Source organism: Aulonocara sp. 'chitande type north' Nkhata Bay, linkage group LG8 (genome assembly GCF_057382095.1).
Source record: "Aulonocara sp. 'chitande type north' Nkhata Bay isolate Kocher_YH1m ecotype deep benthic linkage group LG8, A_spYH_male_GT1.1, whole genome shotgun sequence".
Lineage (NCBI taxonomy): Eukaryota > Metazoa > Chordata > Actinopteri > Cichliformes > Cichlidae > Aulonocara > Aulonocara sp. 'chitande type north' Nkhata Bay.
The window spans coordinates 22954421-22973091 of record NC_141351.1 but is presented as its reverse complement, the minus strand read 5'-3'; the positions used below and the strand labels follow the sequence as shown (position 1 = coordinate 22973091).

The 18671-nt window shown below is 40.1% G+C and overlaps 1 protein-coding gene across 3 annotated transcripts in view; it reads right to left on the bottom strand.

The window, feature by feature from the left end:
* Positions 1-18671, bottom strand: part of LOC147323785 (rho GTPase-activating protein 44-like) — a 97960-nt gene that overhangs the window by 32568 nt on the left and 46721 nt on the right. For 2 of the 3 annotated variants that reach the window (XM_086304375.1, XM_086304376.1), the window contains exons 1-7: positions 11869-11981; positions 6962-7001; positions 6230-6349; positions 4498-4574; positions 3727-3838; positions 3049-3125; positions 916-1033 (exon numbers count right to left, since the gene is read on the bottom strand). In XM_086304375.1, the coding sequence (XP_086160501.1) occupies positions 916-1033; positions 3049-3125; positions 3727-3838; positions 4498-4574; positions 6230-6349; positions 6962-7001; positions 11869-11933 (609 nt within the window). In that variant the 5' untranslated portion in view covers positions 11934-11981. Of the gene's footprint in view, positions 1-915; positions 1034-3048; positions 3126-3726; positions 3839-4497; positions 4575-6229; positions 6350-6961; positions 7002-11868; positions 11982-18671 lie in introns of those variants that run through there. The other variant, XM_086304374.1, reaches the window with a different exon arrangement.

Here is an 18671-nt window from a genome sequence, read left to right as displayed (position 1 = left end):
TAATGCCATTAGATACACTGATACAAATCAAAATATATGCTTCAAAAAGTGTTTAAAATAATTATTAATATAATCAAAGTACTCTCATATTTTTGGGAATACCTAAACCCAGAACTTCACACTAATTTATGGCTACTTGAAGCCAGCTAATAGCTAAAAGTGCTCATATCTGTATGTATAGAAGTTAGGTTAAAAAAAATCTCTCCTCTTTCTTCTATTTGCTCAAAGTTTGAAAAATTTTGTTCTATATTCTTCTGCTGAAAGTGGAAAGTTTGTCTGTTCTCACCTCATATCAGATTCAGTTACACACATTTGTGCAGCGTTAGAATACCAATCAGGTAAAGCGCCAAACTGTGCTGAGCCAAAAAAGCCCAAAAACTCTATTTTGGTTTTGTAATTTCATAAATGACAAATTTCACAAAACTTTTGCCTTTCTTGTCTACGAGAGATAACATATCATGGCTGACTAGGATGCCTATAATGACGCGAGTCATTGCTTATTGTAGTAATTACACATGATTTCCTTGTTTCCTGTATATTGTGCACATAATAGGTCAAACGGTCCGTTAAAAGGATGTATATGCACATGCAGGATGTGGAAGCTTGAACACTCTTGGAAGCAAGAATGGGCGATTTCAGGACATTTATAAATATCCTTGTAGGTTCACTTTACAAAAACATCAACAAAAAAAAGATGACAACAATCTACTTGATACATATAACAACAGCCTAGATAGATAGATAGATAGATAGATAGATAGATAGATAGATAGATAGATAGATAGATAGATAGATAGATAGATAGATAGATAGATAGATAGATAGATAGATAGATAGATAGATAGATAGATAGATAGATAGACTATGACTGGCGCTATGTTAGTTAGTTTATTGGGATAAAAAGTGATCACTGACTCGACAGATCTCCATGCGGTTGGCTGCCTCCTCCATCTCTTCCCTGAGGTGGTCGGCCTTGGCTCCTGTTGGCTGCAGGTTGCTGGAAAGTCCAGAAGATTTGGTAGACTGAGTGTACCTGTGAGCAGAAGGTAGGTTTCAGTAAGAAGTGAATTTGAGTCACAAAAGTATTCAGGATTTTTTTAGGGCAGCATGTTAAACTGTTAGAAGGCATTTTTCTTTGCCTTTAGCAGATCTAGACTTTTGTTCCCGAGTGAGAAAAGCGTTGACAGCGAGACCTGACAGCTACTTTAACAAAGTGACTCACATAAACAAATCAAACTGTTGAAGGCAATGGATTAAGTCTGTGGCTGACAAAATACTAACACTTGTCTTTCTATATACCCTCATTTATTCAGCTTAAGCTGTTTTGTCTTTTAAGTATTGCTCTCAGACTCTCCTCTTCCCCCTCCATCCATCTGTCTGTCAGTGTAGATAATGTGTAGAACTGCCAGAGGAGCTCAGCACACGGCAGCATAATGGGAAAAATTGCTTTAGATTTGGGTCACTAAAGAACTGGCTGGCTGGACCGCAGTGAGGAAAACAACATTTCTGCATGTCACTGCTCAAAATGGCAGTGAATCAGCTGAAAGAAACTGTGGCAATTGCACGTTTCAAACAGGATCAGGCACTACTGACTTTATTCTGCATCAGCTAGACACCATTAAAAGTTAAATTTACCTGAAAGTTAACTGAAGTTAAGAAATAGCTGCATAAAAACCCTCAAAGTTACAAAGCCAGTGCAGCTGTGAGACATCAGACCGATCCTCTGCAGAGTAAAACGGATTATGTGGTGAGTTATTAATGCATGTGTATATATTAAAGCTGGATGCAATTGATTGGTTTAAGAGGCCACATTTGCGAAGCCTCGAACAGCTGCCACCTTAGCTTTTTGAAACCAAACATCACGCGCAAGAAACCGCGGGACAGTCCATGCTCATATCGTGGACATACCTTGCTTTACTGCCTTTCTGGACACTAATGGGGACCATAATTTAAAAACTGAAAATGATGTTGTTCTTATTAAGACAGTAGTGTCAAAATGCATCAAGAGCCCAGAAGATCATCGAAGTACATGGAGGACATTTACAACACACGCCGCCTCAGCAAAGCCACCAGTATCTGTGTGAACCCCACACGTGCATCACACATCTGAACCCCTCCTCGCGAACACCCAGAGACATTCGAGCGCTTAATGAGCCCATCATGTTTGGACTATCTCACTGCAGCCGATAAAGCTCACAATCACAGCCTCATCTTCAACAATTTACACTAATGAGCTATATTGGCAGATATTTTATATTTTTTTAAAATTTTAATTAGTTTACCAAGTTTCTAAGGAGAAGTTGCTTTTGTATCTCATTGGACTGTAAATAAAGGAATTATTTAAATCCATAAACTAATCAGGAAAACAATTCCTGAGTCACAGATCAAGGGAGTCTATGGTTGCTTTCCCGTAGACTTCTATACAACAAATGTCTTTTTGTGACCAGGGGAGTCGCCCCCTGCTGACTATTAGAAAGACTGCAGGAAGCTACATCCGTTCTCTAATTTTATAATCTGATATAAAGCACTCCTATGTCAACACAGCCATAAAATCAGGCTTAGAAAGCCTCTATCCAATTTTGTCCTCTAGCATTTAGTTCTAGTCAAAAATAATAAACAGCACCCTCAAAATAAAAGTCCGCTTCTACAGCAGCTCAGGAAGTAAAGGTTTCATTTCAGTGTTTGAGCCTATTGCTCTAAACACCTTCACACTGATACACAATCTGTTTAGCAGGAAGTGTGAGGAGGAATCAGCCAGTGGTCTGTGGTATTTGAAGCACGAGTGTAACAGCTACAGACATCAGTATGAAGGTCCACACTGAGTGTGTTCGTTACAGAAAAAAAGGACAGTCTGGTTTAAAGTGAGGTTTTCACACACGGGCAGCAGTCTGCGGTGTGAGACAGACGGCGGCGTCACGGTGTGCAACAAAATCCCAGTGACATTCAGTGGGAAGCTGCACAGCCAGTCCATTCACAGCTGATGGAGTTTCTCCGATAACAGCCAAGCCTCTCTCTCACACACACTCACACACAGAGAAACACACTCACCGTGTGCGTGCAGAATCCATGTCCAGGACCAGCTTCGCTAAATGTTTCCTTTGTTTCTGGATATTTGGGATTTCCACCTGAGAGGACAGAGCAGAGATTTTCCTTCAGTCTGCTGTGTCAGTGTGAAAGAGGACAACAAACAGCCTCAGTATTGTGAGGCTTTGCACCTGTAGCAGCAGAATCAGTCTGGGCAGCACTTTCTCATTCTCATGGAGATTAGCTTACTGGCTAATTTGCAGAGCAATAAGTAGAGTTCATCAGAGAAGTCCCGTGTTTGGGGACTGGAGGCAGGAAGCTCCAATCTTCTTGCTATCAGTTTCTAACTTTTTATCACTTCAAAGTATTTTATTCATAGATACAGGGCACCTTAATGAGCAAAACTACACAACAGTCCTGTCATGCTGAAACAGCTCATACCTCGTGTGAATTACTTGTCGCCCCCTTTCCTTCTTTTCTATTTTTCTATTAAAAAAATAATGAAAAATAAACCATTTTTATAATGTTTTTCTGCCCTGTTGAATTTCAGATGCTCTATAATCATATCACAATTATATTTCCACTTTTTCTTACCAGGACGCATTTTGGACTCCTTTTCTAATCAGATGCTTGCTGTTACTGCTGTTAATGTGACTGGAGCTCATTTATTAAACAGTTAGTCGCACGGCATTGTTTCTGTACCTCTGCGAGCTCGTACAAGGGTTCGGTCACGTCCCTCTCGATGGTGAGCTCGAACAAGATGAGCTCCTGAGCGAGCTTTTCCTGCGTGTCGCCGCAGAGCTTCAGCATCTTTCTGCAACAGGAAATATCACAGCGGATTCACCGAGTGCAACATACGCAGGTCAGTCAGTGTTACAGCTCGCTTCCTGGTTTGTAATATTGAGGTTTCTCTTGAATCACTGTGAAAAACTCATTTCTTTATAGTTTGCTTCTATAATATCTGTAGTTGGACACTGGCTGCTTTTTCACTCATGCTCAGTACAGTTCTTGTACCTAACCATTTTCAAATTGTTGTTTTAAGTCACTTAAAGTGACTCATGACTCAATCAAGCAATAAAAATGCAACTCAGACATTAAACCAGTGTTGTATCTGCACATAATAAACAATTATTAACTAGCAAAGAACCTTGTTTGTTGCAAAAGCACATAATTTCTTCCCATTTCTTTAGTTGAAGCCGTCTGACAGGCATAAAATACTATTTTTGCACCAACGAGGTGACTTCTAAAGAATGTCATTATATATCATTACAGATATTATTATTATACTCGGGATGTGAAAAGCAAATCAGTTCTGGGTCATAAAAATGTTCCTCTCTGCATCAGCCTTTCCAAAGAAAATGTTTCCAATCTCATCAATGATCAACAATAATGTAAATTACTGTGTGTGTGTGTGTGCGTGTGTGTGTGTGTGTGTGTGTGTGTGTGTGTGTGTGTGTGTGCGCGTGTGTTTACCCTAGCAGAGACTCGTCTCCGAGCACAGCTGCCCCCTCCACCATACATTGTGCTAGCGTTGCGAGCGGAAGCTTTTTCTGCACAGAAACACAAACAGTCGATGAATCAGCTGCAGTTCATAAATAAAACCACAAACACAGAGAAAACATCATAAAAGCATACGAAGATTATAAATTATCTTTAATATAAGTACCAGAAGTTAAAACACGTGCTCATGTCACATCAGTTCATCACTTTTTCAAACTTTTATTTTATTTTTAATTAATGAATTTTAAAAAAGCTTATTTTTCTCTCTTTTTTTCCTTGGCCTTCTCACGAGTTACTGTCTTGGTTCCATCTTAAAACATCTTCATCTCAGGCTCCTCTAAGCTTTAGGATGAAAACATTTTTAATCCAGTGAAGGATTAAAAAGATTAACTTTCCACAACACAAATGGCACATTATTGTGCAGCACTTGAATATTTTGTCACTCAGTCTCTTGGTTTGCAGGAAAATATTTTCTCTGTTTGTTTTTTTAAACATTTACTGGAGGATGAAACATGCTTTCCAATATCGTTGCTAATCACCTGTCAGTGTCCTTCTGTCCTCTCTGAAAGTCTTAAAATTTAATTTGTCATTAGGAAAACTTTTAGTCTGAGTTGTTATGAAATTACTGAGAGCACAATGAAGAAAAACTGGATAGGTAGAAAATGATTCATTTTCATTCTATTCCATTAAAATATAACAATAAATATTAAGTTGTGGCTGCTGCTGATTAGCATGCAATGTTTTTAAAACAAATCAATAAGACAAATGAAGAGCAGCAGCATGCTCTGACTGTAGAAATAAAGCGTAAAACATGCCCAGAGGGCAGATAAGTCTGCTGTTTACACCAATCCTGGAACATTTTACTTTGTATACTAAGATTTAACCGCATAAACTTCACTGCAGTATAACAACTATTGATCGATTTATTCAATTCATTTGAGCGTACACACAGGCCTCGATTTGCTTTTCTTGTGTTACTAACCATCGGTCACTAGTGGACATTCCAGACCCCCGGTTGCCTAGGTAACCCTCTAACGCATTTACCAACTTGTCATATGTCCGTCAACAGTGTTCTTTGCTGTCACTGGTCAGTGATACCCAAATTCTTACCACCTCTCTGCCCTTTCATATACATAAATGTAAAGCCAGAGGCAGAGAGACCAGCAGCAAGACCACGACACAGAACAGAGCAGGCATGAATGACAGCAGATGTGCCACTGAATTAACCAGCATGAAAGGATGAGCTAGGTAGAAGGTGGAAGTGGGTTGCAAAGTGGCCTGCAGATAACCATTAAATGTATGCAGACTAAAGCTGCCTACAGAAGCTGCCCTACGTGAGATTCGTCAGTAGGATATGAAGAAAGGTGTCAAATGAGCAATCAGTTTCTTCTTCACGTTTCTTCTAAGTCCCGTCGTTGTTGGACTTTTGGATGAGTTATAAAAAGATTCACGTCTTCTCTGAGGATTGGACCTCCCAGTGATCGTTTATTGGTTAGGCAAATGTGTAAACCTACCCCATCATATTTATGGCTCCAACCTAACATGGCCAAAATACTAAGGCTGTAAAAAAAAATGTATATGGTTGTAGATCATGTGATTTGTACCTTGATCAGCACACAAGCCCACACTGGTACGGTACAGCTCAGCTAAAATACCAGATGACAGAAAAGGTTTTATCAGATTTGTAGTGTTTATTTTCTCTCACCGAGGGTGACCTGACAGACTTCTTGTCCACGTCCACGCCCTGCTGGCCCTGCAGACAGGCGGTCAGCTTCTTGTGTGTGCTGTGGGAAACCTGCTTCACCAGCTCCAGACGTTTCTCCACCTGAAACACACACAGAAGGGAAGGAAGACAGAAAAGTCAGGGCACAGGCCTCAGCCAGAACCATGCACACACTGTGAGCTCCTTCCACTAATGCACAGCTTGTGTCAGCTTCAGTTACAGACATGCACTCAAACCTCAACCCAGAACAGGGTTAGATTTAAAAATAGAAACTCCATCTTTCCATCAGAGCTTTTCCCCCAATAAAACAACATCATTCTCAGTTGGTGTGAATGACGCCGCACCATTACCTGTTGGGCTTCAATGCGTCTCATTTCATTATTAAACCAGCTGAGTGGAAGCGATGTGTCTGCCACTCAGAGCATCATTAATCTGATCAATTACAATATCGCACCCCAAATCAATCAGCGAGGACGTTTCGCTTTTTGTCTCGCAAAGAGGTTCAATTTCAGCGTTCGTTAATGTTGCCCGAAGGCAGTTCAGAAAGCCATTAAAAATAACAAAATATATTAAAAAAAAATTCATGCATGCTGAATATTTTGCTCCACTAATGATTTTTCTTGTGAGATTTTTCTTGTGAGAAGCAGTGACTATCGAGCCAAAGAGGAAAAGCATTCGCACAAACACACAGATTCGATGAAGACTCATTAGTACCTGCAGCAGATCTTCACTCAGCACTTCTGTTTTTTCAGCCCTGGAAGAAAAGAGAAGAGCGGCTGTTAGGATGACAGAGAGAGGGAAACGTTAAAATTACAGAACTTGTTATTGTGGGAACTTGGCAAGTAGCGCACAAACCACTCAATCACTGTAATTGCATCATTTGCTCGACTTCTGTGCAAGAAATATAAAATGCTGCAGCTGCCTGGAGCTAATCGTGTAAGAGGAATGTTTATTTTCACAGTTGCACAGGACTCACGCTGGTCTGGTTTAATTACAAAGTCTCAAGTTGGCAATGTGACAGAAAACAGAGACTGACTGACACTTACAACATTTTTAAACTCTTTGACTTATCTTCCAATTATTTTATGGGTTGGGAATTTTTCTATCCTAATAACTAAATAAACAAATCTAAAAACTATCAGAATCATCTGAAAACACACAAAAAAGCTTCTTTTAGTTCATGGAAAACGTCCAAAAACTCTGCTCCAAAAATGAGTCAGTCTCCATAGACTCTCCCAACTTTACAGCCAAATAAACATGTTTATAGCCTGCTGCAAAGAAACGTTTTGGTCTCTATAGCTAAAGCTCCAGTCAGATAGTTAGCAACCAGTTGGCAACTGCCGGGCAACCACTGGTAGCTGTGAAAACCTCATCCACAGGGGCCTAAAGACCAGTCAGTCCCCTGATGATAAGCAGCTGCTAGGAAAAAATGTGTGTCCCCCCAACCAGTTGGTGAGAGCTTGTTTGCTGTCAGTAGGTGAGATTAGTTCCCAAGAGGTTCTGCCCCAAAAGCCTCTTTAGAGTTGCTTTGGTTGCAACTGGTTGCCACCGTCCCCTGTAGTTTGTATGGAAGACACCAACTTATCTCCAACTAAAAAAAAAAAGTGCAACAAATTCATCCTCAAAGTAAAACTGGCATCTTTTGCAGCACGTTGCTCTCTGAGATAAGACACAGCTTTTATTTTGCAGGTGAGCAGTCTCGCCTTCCGGTCTGTAGCAACCAAAGCAATAACAAGGAGATATTTGATGCAGCAACCTTTTTGTGACTGATCTCATTTACAGTAGCAACAGCCAACAACCTCCATCAACCGCTCGCCAGCAGTTTCACTTTCGTGTAACTCCACAGGGTGACATTATTTAACTCACAATTTCAGCGTGTATTTAGTTCCAAAACTATATTTTTTAGCGGGGCTTCTGCTTTGACTGATAAGTGGATGCTGAGTCAGGTAACCAGAGCCTATAGCTGTCTGCTAGGACTCACCTCTGTCAGTTTAAACCACTGAATGTGACCTTTCAACCACATTTGTGCTGTTTGTTATTATTATTTAATACGTTTCTGTCTTGGTGATGCACCCATACAGCTTTTCGATTCAGCTTGCTTGCGTTAGCTGATAACTTAGCACTCCTCTATCTGGATCAACAAATATGCAATAAAATATTATAAAGACACTACGGTGGTGACTCAACAGAAGAAACTACCGGGAACTTCTAGTGACAACAAGAGAAATAACCCTTTACAGAGGCAAAGTGGGCAGTTCCTGATATTCTCAACCGTAGAGTGCAGGACTGAAGTGACTGATATTTGAAGGGGATCTAGACAACTGCACACCTGGCATGGCCATCAGCCACCAGCCAGCTATGAAGCAACAATTACAGTGTATGTGTGCCAGGGCTTCAGAGTCAAGTCACAAACCGAAATGCCAATGTTACCATAGAAACATGCTCCCAGTGGCAATGCAGTGTTACTGATATTAACTTTGTATACTGTTGATTATGTTCAGTGAAGATGAAAGGATGTAAGGAGCAGAGGTAGTGAAGGTGGATGAGTTTAAATACCTGGTGTCAACCATTCAAAACAGTTCAAAGAAGAGATGAAGAAGAGAGTGTAGGCTGACAAAGACAGGATACTGGATTAATTTTACATTTCCAGAACTAAGTATGAAAGTATTACCCCAATAAAAATTTATTAAAAAATGTTAATGTTGCCTCTTTCAGAGTCAGACTTTCAGTTAGTGTGCATCAAAGTAGTAAACATATGTATACATATAAGAATGTTTCTTATTTATCTTTTCTTATTGTCAATAAATCCCACATTGACAAGAAGAAAGAATCGCCTCCTCAAGCTGACAATGGTTCATACTGAAGACGCAAGCCTTTAAAAACAACCCACAAATATATCATTTCATTTTCCAGAAAAAAAAGAGCTTAGTAGCCCTAAAACAGCTGCTCTCCGCAGGTTTCAGCAAATGTTTCTCAAACAAGAAGAAATGGAGCTTTTGTTGGAGACTATTATCTGCATCGCATTAATGTACACATGGTACTCTAGTGAGTTTTTCAGGCAGCAGGATGGTGTGTTTGTGAGATTGAACCATTATAAACCAGTGTATGTGTTCATGATAATGAAGAAACATGTCACCCAGTGCAACACTGATGTGTTTTTAATAGTTTCTGCACAACAATGAAGCTCGATAGCACGCAGGAATAAAAACTCTCAAGCTTTAAATGTGCAGACAACACATGGGTGTTGTTGTTATTCATGGGTGTTGTTGATATCAGGCTTTAACTAATGATGAATGATTTTAATCATACCAACGATGTAGCATTTAGAAAAACATATTCTACTCCATTATTTGATCACCAGTTCCTTCAGGAAGCCAAAGCGCCATGCACTGAAATAACACTAACAGACTGCAGCACTGCCTTCAGCAGCAGTTGAACAGCTGATGGAGATCAGTGTGGATATTTCGGATGCTAAGATGACCTGTAGGTTAATAACAAAGACAGCCTCTGGAGGAAAACGTTGCCTGGAGTGTCAGAAAGCCTTTAGACAATAGATCTGATAAGATGCATAACAACAAGCTGCAAATTTAAAATAAGGCAAAACCTGCAATTACTGGTCTTATTTCACCTGGCTAACGTTTGCAGAGATATTTATCTATTGGCATCTTCTTTTAATGCTAATAAGGAAGTTTTATGCATTTTTTAATTGTCCATTTCTTGAAAGTCTCTTAACATTTATGTCTATCTGCTGGTTTAGCATTGCTTACTCCTGCTTTAAAATCACGGGGGTCAGACAAAGACATCTGTGTCCAGTAAAGATGCACAAACCTACCCGTTTGAATTTCAAAATCAATCCAAACACCTGCTAAAACCAAATTTTTGCTCTTTCAAAGTTGACATGAATGCACGACAATTTATAAAGTTTCAAACATCAATCCTGAGATGAAAGACATGAAGGTTACAGTAAGTTTTTTCCCCCCACATAAGTATTTCATTATTTTTTGACAGTTCGAATGCGTTACTGTTAAATTTCCTCTGATGGCTGTTGCAGTATTCCTCTATTGTTGTTCATAAGCAAACACAAAAAGTCCGAGTGTATAAATAGCCAAAATGCTCATTTTTTGTTGCTTGTAAAACTAAACAATGATGAGAAATAGATCCAGCAGTTAAAGATGAACCACAGCATCCTCACCGCCGTACAGGTTCTTTCTTGGGTTACCTTTCCTTCTCTCGCTCTCTCTTGCACATTTCCCCCTGACAACCAGTTAGTTTAACAAAGTTCAGAGAACAGTTAAAACAAATCACAATGCAGATACTCGGAGCTGTAAATAGAACAGATGCAGGCAGACGAGTGGATATAAAAACAGAACCAACAGCATTGAAACTACACACACACAGCTACAGCAGACATTTCTTCTCTCTGTCTGCTGCGATTCAGCCTCACTCACACGTCGATTATACATCAGGCATCAGTTTCCTAAAAGCATCTTAAGACGGTCTTTAGAGCGCCGTAATGCTCAGAGAGAAAATATGTTTGGGAGCTCTGGTTTCAGACTGAACTGCTGCAGACAGAAATGATTGTAACTTGAGGAAAAAATCAGAGTACAGCAATGAACCGAGGAACGACTGAGTGGCTTATCTGTCACTTATGAGTAGCAAAGTGCAATTTGGTGGGACCGGCTTAGCAAGTGGTTTCAGGTATCAGATCACCATGTGTCTTAATGGATATTTTCACGTGTATTTAACACTGTGCACTTGTGATCTGATAACCACGGATGCACTTGAAAACCAACTGTAAACCGGGCCAAGATAAAAAGACTAACTCTGTACCTTGTTAAAGTTTTTGTTCTGCTGAATTTTATCAGCCCTGATGTTACGCTCTGCTCTGAACAGCCTTTAGCAACTGTTTCAGTTTGTATTCAAAATATCAGTAGCAACACTGATAAACAGGTAAGTGTGAATCACCTGCGGTGCACTTCCTTCACCCTCGCAGACAGAGAAACCTGTTATTAAACAGGCAGATTAGGTTTTACAAGGTCACCTCCAGAGCCTGGAGTCTTAACTACAAGACTAATTCATTTATTTTACAAGGTCATTACCTTAATGCCTGATGTATCATATTTGACAAGTTGAGTTTTGTGAATTTGACATCAGTGTCACAAAAATTAAAATTCAATGTACTGAATGTAAATAGTTGGAACGTACTTACAGACCAGATTTGTGTGACTAAGGTCTTAAATAAAAATATTATTTACAGTTTTCCTTCACAGCAGATTAAAACTGTGTCAAAAGCATCCGTGAATAAAATTTTAAATAAAGCCAACTCTGTCTAAATGCTGGATTAGCAGAAACTCTTTGATGAATAGATGAAAATATGTTATTTTCAGTGTAACTAATATAATATATAAGTTAACACATTCAGCAGCCCTTTGCTTTCTGACCGAGAACACGCACCAGACCAGTCACACCTACCTTACCTGCCTTTCTGAGCAGCACAGACACATGTTCCCCTCTAAATGTACCTACTGCCACATACAGCTATACATTTCACTCAAATTTAGCTCAAATTCAAAATAAAAAATAAAACACAGAGTGAGCCTGCTGTGGCCCAGTGGACTTACACAACAATTCTTTTTCTGCTCGACCTCTTAGTCTTGCCAGAAATCTGCAGCTTTCTCCTCCACATCCCCCCTGCTCACAGAAAGGAGATCACCTGTTTTCAAGCAGGAGTTCTGTGACCACAAAGAGCAGAGAGGAGGTGGCGAAAGTGGGAGGAAGAGAGGGAGGGGAAGGGCGGCGTAAAGAATGAGACCTGACTATCTGGTCCTTTCACTCACTCATCGTCACCAGCCTCTGCTTTATGTTCCCCTCTGTGAACAGATTGGACTTTCAAATATGTACACATTATGTGTTTATGACTGAACAGACACACATCTCTTTCTCCCCAAAAGCCAACATTTTACATTTTGTAATATATTTAAATTCCAAGGGTGTCCTAATAGTTTTTTAGCCCTCAGTACTGAGTAAAAAGACCCATGCTCTGCTTGTATAAGCTGCGCTCTCAGATTCGTACCAGTGGAAACAAATTTATTTTTTCAAAGAATGGGCCATGGAATTTTCCACTGCCAATAAAGTCCAGTTTATCTAGCCTTAAGTGTTAGATTTAATCCTAAAATGTGAGTTGTAGCTTTCACTGTGAGGTGTTATCATGTTGCTTTTTTCACTCTAAAACTAAACATTCAGTTTGAGTCCAGATGAAATATTAAATTAAGTACTTCACTTTTCAGTTCAGCACATGGAAACTCGTTATTCTTGTGAAAACATGAATAAAGTTTTCTGTTCTGAAGATGATTCAGACCGTGTGGAGTGGTAGAGGAGATCCCAAATGCAGAGATGTGAAAGCAGACTGAGTGGAACTGAAAATAAACCCTTTATTGACTGGTTTCAAATTCTACAAGAGGCAAAACATAAAGTCCAACAAGGAAATACTGAAAACTACAAACATCTGAAATATAAAGCAAGAAACTACACAGGGGCAAGTCGGAGCAGCCACTCTCACAAAAGACAAGGGGAGGCAGTGACTATATATACACTGAAGGGCAATCAGAGAGACAGCTAGGGAGACTGAGACGGCTGAACTAAATCACAGAAGATGAGACCAGGGAAGAAAAACTTAAAACAAAGCACAAAGAACACTACGTTTCAAAATAAAGCAGGAAGTGTGATAAGTAAACTGGGAAAATACAGACACATGAATGAATTTGACACAAGAGGATGAAACAGTGAGGAAATAATTTAAGAGGAATAAACACCAAGAGTCAAGACTATGACAAGAGCAGTTCTGTGAGGCTGTACTTAAATAAAGTAGCACTATTAAGCCTACCCTTATCATGCTAACATGCTCACAGTGACAGTGCTAATATATCTTATGTTTAGCAGGTATAATATTTATCTTGTTCCATCAATTACTATGTTAGGATGCTAACATTTGAGCCACAAGATGTAATCTCTCCAGTGTGTCCTGGGTGCACCCTGGGACCTCGTCCCAGCAGAACATGCCCAGACACAGGAGGACACAGGATGTCTGAATGTTTCACCTCAGCTGGCTCCTTTTTATGCAGAGGAGTAGCGACTCCACTTTGAGGTGATTGACAGAATTCATCACCCGTCTCTAAGGAAGAGCTCACGGAAAGCTAATTTCTGCTGCTTATATTGGTGATCTTATTCTTTCAGTCATTACTCAGACTCGTGACCACCGGTGAGAATAAGGGCATAGATCAAACCGGCAAATTGACACCTTTGCTTTTATGCACAGCTCTCTCTTCAACCCATCGCCCTAAACTCCCACTCCCCTAATGCTCCCCTGTGACTCATCACCTCAGTGTGGTGGAAAGGTTTGTGTGTTTCTGTCATTCCATGGGCTTTTATGTTGGTCCCCGTGAAAGCTAAAATAACAAGGGACCAGTTTACCCTGCCAAGGAGAGGATGCCCCCACACTGGAACAAGACCTGGGTAGGAAGCTTGAGGGAGAGTGCTTGGTGGTCTTAGCCCATGGGGCCTGGCTAAGCACAGCCCAAATGTGTATCGGACAGCAGTCAAGACCGGAGGCCCTGATGGTCCAGTCCCCGGCTGCTGATGCTGGCTACTGAGGTTTACAGTTGGGATTTAATGATGTCTCCATGACATTGTGGTGCTGAATGACAGTGTTTCTGTTTGCAGTCACAGTTTCCTGCTTCAGTAACAAAACTGAACTTATTTCTGACACAATATGTACAAACCGCTGCTCTTTCTCTCCCTGAATTCGTCTTCTCTCTGGCACTAAAGAAGTCTAAGCAAGATTCACAGTCTCTGGATTTAACAACGAGATAATGATCCTTATGCAAACACAGAGATACACGCACGCACACTAATGATGAGGTTAGCAATTGCTCACCCGTCCTGGAAAGCCAGTTTCTGCAGAGAGATGGAGATTAATGCACGCGCACACATTGAATCCAAGCATGCTCAAATTCAATGCACATTGTCTCGTTCCCTTTCCTCAGTGACAGTTTTGTAGATTTCACCCAGGTACACACACAAACGTACACATCCACTTTGTCTCTTTCCAGGTGTGACATAATTAATGTGAAGGCTAACACAAGCAAAACAAACTGCTGTCTGCTGTCACGGTGAGTTTTCACACCCAGGAGATAAAAATTCAGACTGTGTGCATTATGTTTGCAAAAGCACCTGCATAACTGAGAATAACAATGTCTAACGGACAGTTGAATAAGTCTTCAGTTTGAACTGTCCTGTCCTCAATTACCAGAAGGAGGCAAGATTCCATAATACTTTGACCACACTTATCCCAGATGGAAAAGGATGTATTATTAACTGTATATTAAAGCTATAATGTGCCTGCAGTACGACTGGACACATGAATTTGAAGGTAGATTTCTATAATGTGGGTTTGGTAACTACAGCAGCAGCAGAGCAAGCATATGGACATACACCAGTCACCTTTCTGCAAATATAGGGGAAAAAGAGACATGTTTGCACACAGTTCATACCACTGTGATCAGAAATGCCCTTTGAAGCATCTCCATCTAAAGGTTTAATTCTCCAGTTAAAATGTTGTAATTCCCAGGAAACGTGTGCTGCTAGCAGTTCCTGATGCTTGGCTGCGACTCTGCATATCTGCACGTGTAAGGAGAAGGTCAGCTGTTTATGTTGTGCTGACGTTTCCACTCGGGGGATTTGGGCCTCGTAACGCAGCATGACTGGGGTCACAGCTGAGGAAGGGAGAGGCTAACAAACACATGGTTCATATTTTGGAAATGCCTGACTCAATGAAATAAGCAGCTACATGTTGTTGACGGCCGTGTTTGCTCCAGGAAAAAAAAAGTGGGCAAACAGGAGAAAGAGAGCCACGTGTGATGAGTCTAAACCGCACTCGTGATTCAGCTTGCTCTTCTACCCTTCTCACTGCAGGTTTTTTTTTGTTAATTGTTTGACACATCAAGGGCACTACAGCATCCTGAATCAAAGCCTCAGCAACAGAGTCGGTGCTTTACTGCGGCATCAGCTTCTGGCGTCACAGCCGGGATTCCCACCGGCACAGAGAGGCAAAGAGGGGGAGGCAGCGAGAGGTGATGAAGAATACAGAAGCAGAAGAAGATAACAGATGTGTAAAAGGGATTTTTCAGTCATAAATCTTGTGAGGGGGAGCTGAAGTGACAGAGGTTGGGAATACAGAGCGTTCTCTAAAATGACTCAATTCTGTTTCCCCCCATCTCGACAAAAAAAGTCTGTCTGAAAACTTTTTGCACAGGTAGTGCAGTAAAAAGAGTTTCTCTGAACAGCACTTGAGTTAAGTTATATCGCTAATAAAGTGCAATAACAGAAAAAGGGGTTTTTGGTATGAAGCAAAATGCTGATTTGTTTGAGGGAGTGAAAATAGAAGCATGTGGAGAATTCTGCACAATCCACATTTTTCGAGTTATAAGCAAAACATTTGCAATGTGACATTTTTTCTCGCTTTCCTGGAGTTGTCTTTAACTGCCTGAAAAATGTGAAAGCCCAATCCATCAGAGTCATTCAGAACATTAAAACTGTAATGAAACAACATAAGCCTTGTTTCTTCCTCGATTTTTCTCCAGTAAATGCTTCCAGGGGAGCTTTTTTATTTAAAGCCATTGTTTCTCTTACTGAAATATCTGTCAACACGCCACAGCAGCAGTTATGTGTCAGTGCTGCTCTTAAGTTCTTCAATCAACTTTACACACTTAACACTTGATGTGTTTTCACTGGTGCCGATCTAAACCTGCTCAGCAAACCAAAGACCTTTTTATAAACAGCCTCAGTGTTGACATATTAAACAGTAATGCACGTTGAAAGAGAAGAGAAAAAAAGGAATTCAAGGTCACATTCAGCGGCTTTGACTCATAATGCCAAGCCACACCATGTTTTCATCACTGGATTATTAAATTTTATTAAGGTTAATGTTTAAGCTACTCAGATCTTAATTATACCTGTTACAATAAATAAATACATTTAAGATTTAAAAAAGCGATGTAACGGAGTAGAAGTCTTAGGCTACATCCACACTAGCGCGGTTCTGTTATCCATTTGAAAATTTAAGATTGATTATTTTGTGTGATTATTTTCAAGATGCTTTTTAAGGCAAAGTCAATCAGACTTACATTTTTTCGTCAATTAATCAAGTGCATATGATTTCCTTCACTTTTAATTCCTATAGAAGCAGTAAGGCTATACTTAGTTTTTCACAGGACTGCGCAGAGTCCTGTGAGGACTATAGAGTGGAAAACATAAAATTATCAGGATCTAGAGTCTATCCCAGCTACCACTGGGTGAGGAGCAGGGCACACCCTGGACAGATCATCAGTCTGCTGCATTGCGAACACAGAGAGATAGACAACCATTCACACTCATAGGCAATTTATCATTACTAATTAACCTAACCCCACTAATAGCATGTCTTTGTACTGTGAGAGGACACACAACATGATGCTAACGCCACAAGGAAAAGCCAGATGATGAAGTCCACCTTACTGTGAGTCAGCATTGCTGACCACTGCACTGCTTCCTCGTTTGCTGTGGACAAGTGCTCTGCTGCTTGTGTTTAGACCCACAGACCCACAGCTAAAAGTTAGAAGCTGCTTATTTGTGTGGATTAGTTTATAAGTGTAGCTTATAATTATTAAATGTTTTCCCAATAGAAAACAGAAAAATACTACACTAACCTTTGTTGTGTTCTTATTGAAAATCAAGAAACTATTGCTGTGGTGATTTTGTGCTTTCAGATCAGTGATTCAGAATGAGACGATTTTATTCAAAATACATCAGCAGAATTTTCTCTGTAACCACCAGCGAGTGTTAACGAGTAAACAGGTGAACTGAGCTGAGAAATTCAAAGATTAGATTTATAAACTGAGAAAACACATCAGCGATGTTTTGACAGTTTGTGTCCTCAAAGGTGCTTTTTTTGTTTTGCTTCTCGCTCTTCTGCTGCCGGGGAGTTTCCATCAGTGACACAGAGATCCGACACTCAGAAGCTTCAAAGAAGAAACTGAACAAGTCATCAACAGAGATTATTGTCCAAACTTTGCCTGTAAATAATTCACTTTGCGAATGTTATAAGACAAAGGAAGTGCATTTGGTAGGCCTTGAGGATGTACACGGTACTTTGTGAAAAGAAAACTGAACGTGGAAAATATAAATACTTGTAGTTCCTCGACTCTTATTGTAAAGGTGTTTCTAACACAGTGTTCAAATTCAGGCTCTACAATACACACAGTGAATACTATCAGCTAAACTACACTTCATATTCTAGACAACTCTATCAAATAAACCACATTCATCATTGCAATTAGACCTCAAAAGGCTACTAGGCAGAGACAAGCCATGTTTCTCTACTTTTTTGTCTATTATGAATAACAGCCATATATATGGTCATATGCTTTATCAAAAATGAAAGTTTTAAGCCTAATCTTAAAAATAGAGAGAGTGTCTGTCTCTCAAATCCAAACTGGGAGCTGGTTTCACAGAAGAGGGCCATTTTTACCTTGCTCAGTTTTTATATTTGCTTTTATACTTTTATGACTGTTTATGTCTAAATTTTATCTTACTATGTTTGCTATATATACATTTTTCTTATGTTTTTATGGTATGTTTACGTGTTACTGTAAGGTGACCTTGAGGGTCTGAAAGGTGCCTATAAATAAAATGTAATTATTATTATTATTATTATTATTATTATTATTATTATTATTATTAAAAAAGCTGAAGGCTCTGCCTCCCATTCTACTTTTAAATGGTCTAGGAACCATAAGTAAGCTTGCATGGGGCCAGATTCTTCAAGACCTTTCATGTGAGGCGAAGGATTTTAAATTTGATCCTATATTTAAGAAACATACGATGAAGAGAAGCCAATATTGGAGAACTATGCTCCCAGTCTGCATCGTGGCTCAAGAGTTGGCAGTTCGCCTTGTAATCGGAAGGTTGCCGGTTCGAGCCCCAGCTGCAACAGTCTCGGTCGTTGTGTCCTTGGGCAAGACACTTCACTCGTTGCCTACTGGTGGTGGTCAGAGGGCCCGGTGGCGCCAGTGTCCGGCAGCCTCGTCTCTGTCAATGCGCCCCAGGGCAATGTAGCTTCCTATCCCCAGTGTGTGTGAATGGGTGGATGACTGAATGTGTAAAGTGCTTTGGGGTCCTTAGGAACTAAGTAAAGCGGCATACAAATACAGGCCATTTACCATAATATCTCCTATATGTGTATACAAAGCCCCTTTTATACATAATACCATGAATAGTAACTTTCCAGCTTTTTATTTAATATCACTGCAAATCATAACTGTACAAATATACTTATTCAAAACCGCAGACTGCATATAAAACATGGATGGGGCTTTGAGGTCAGGAATGG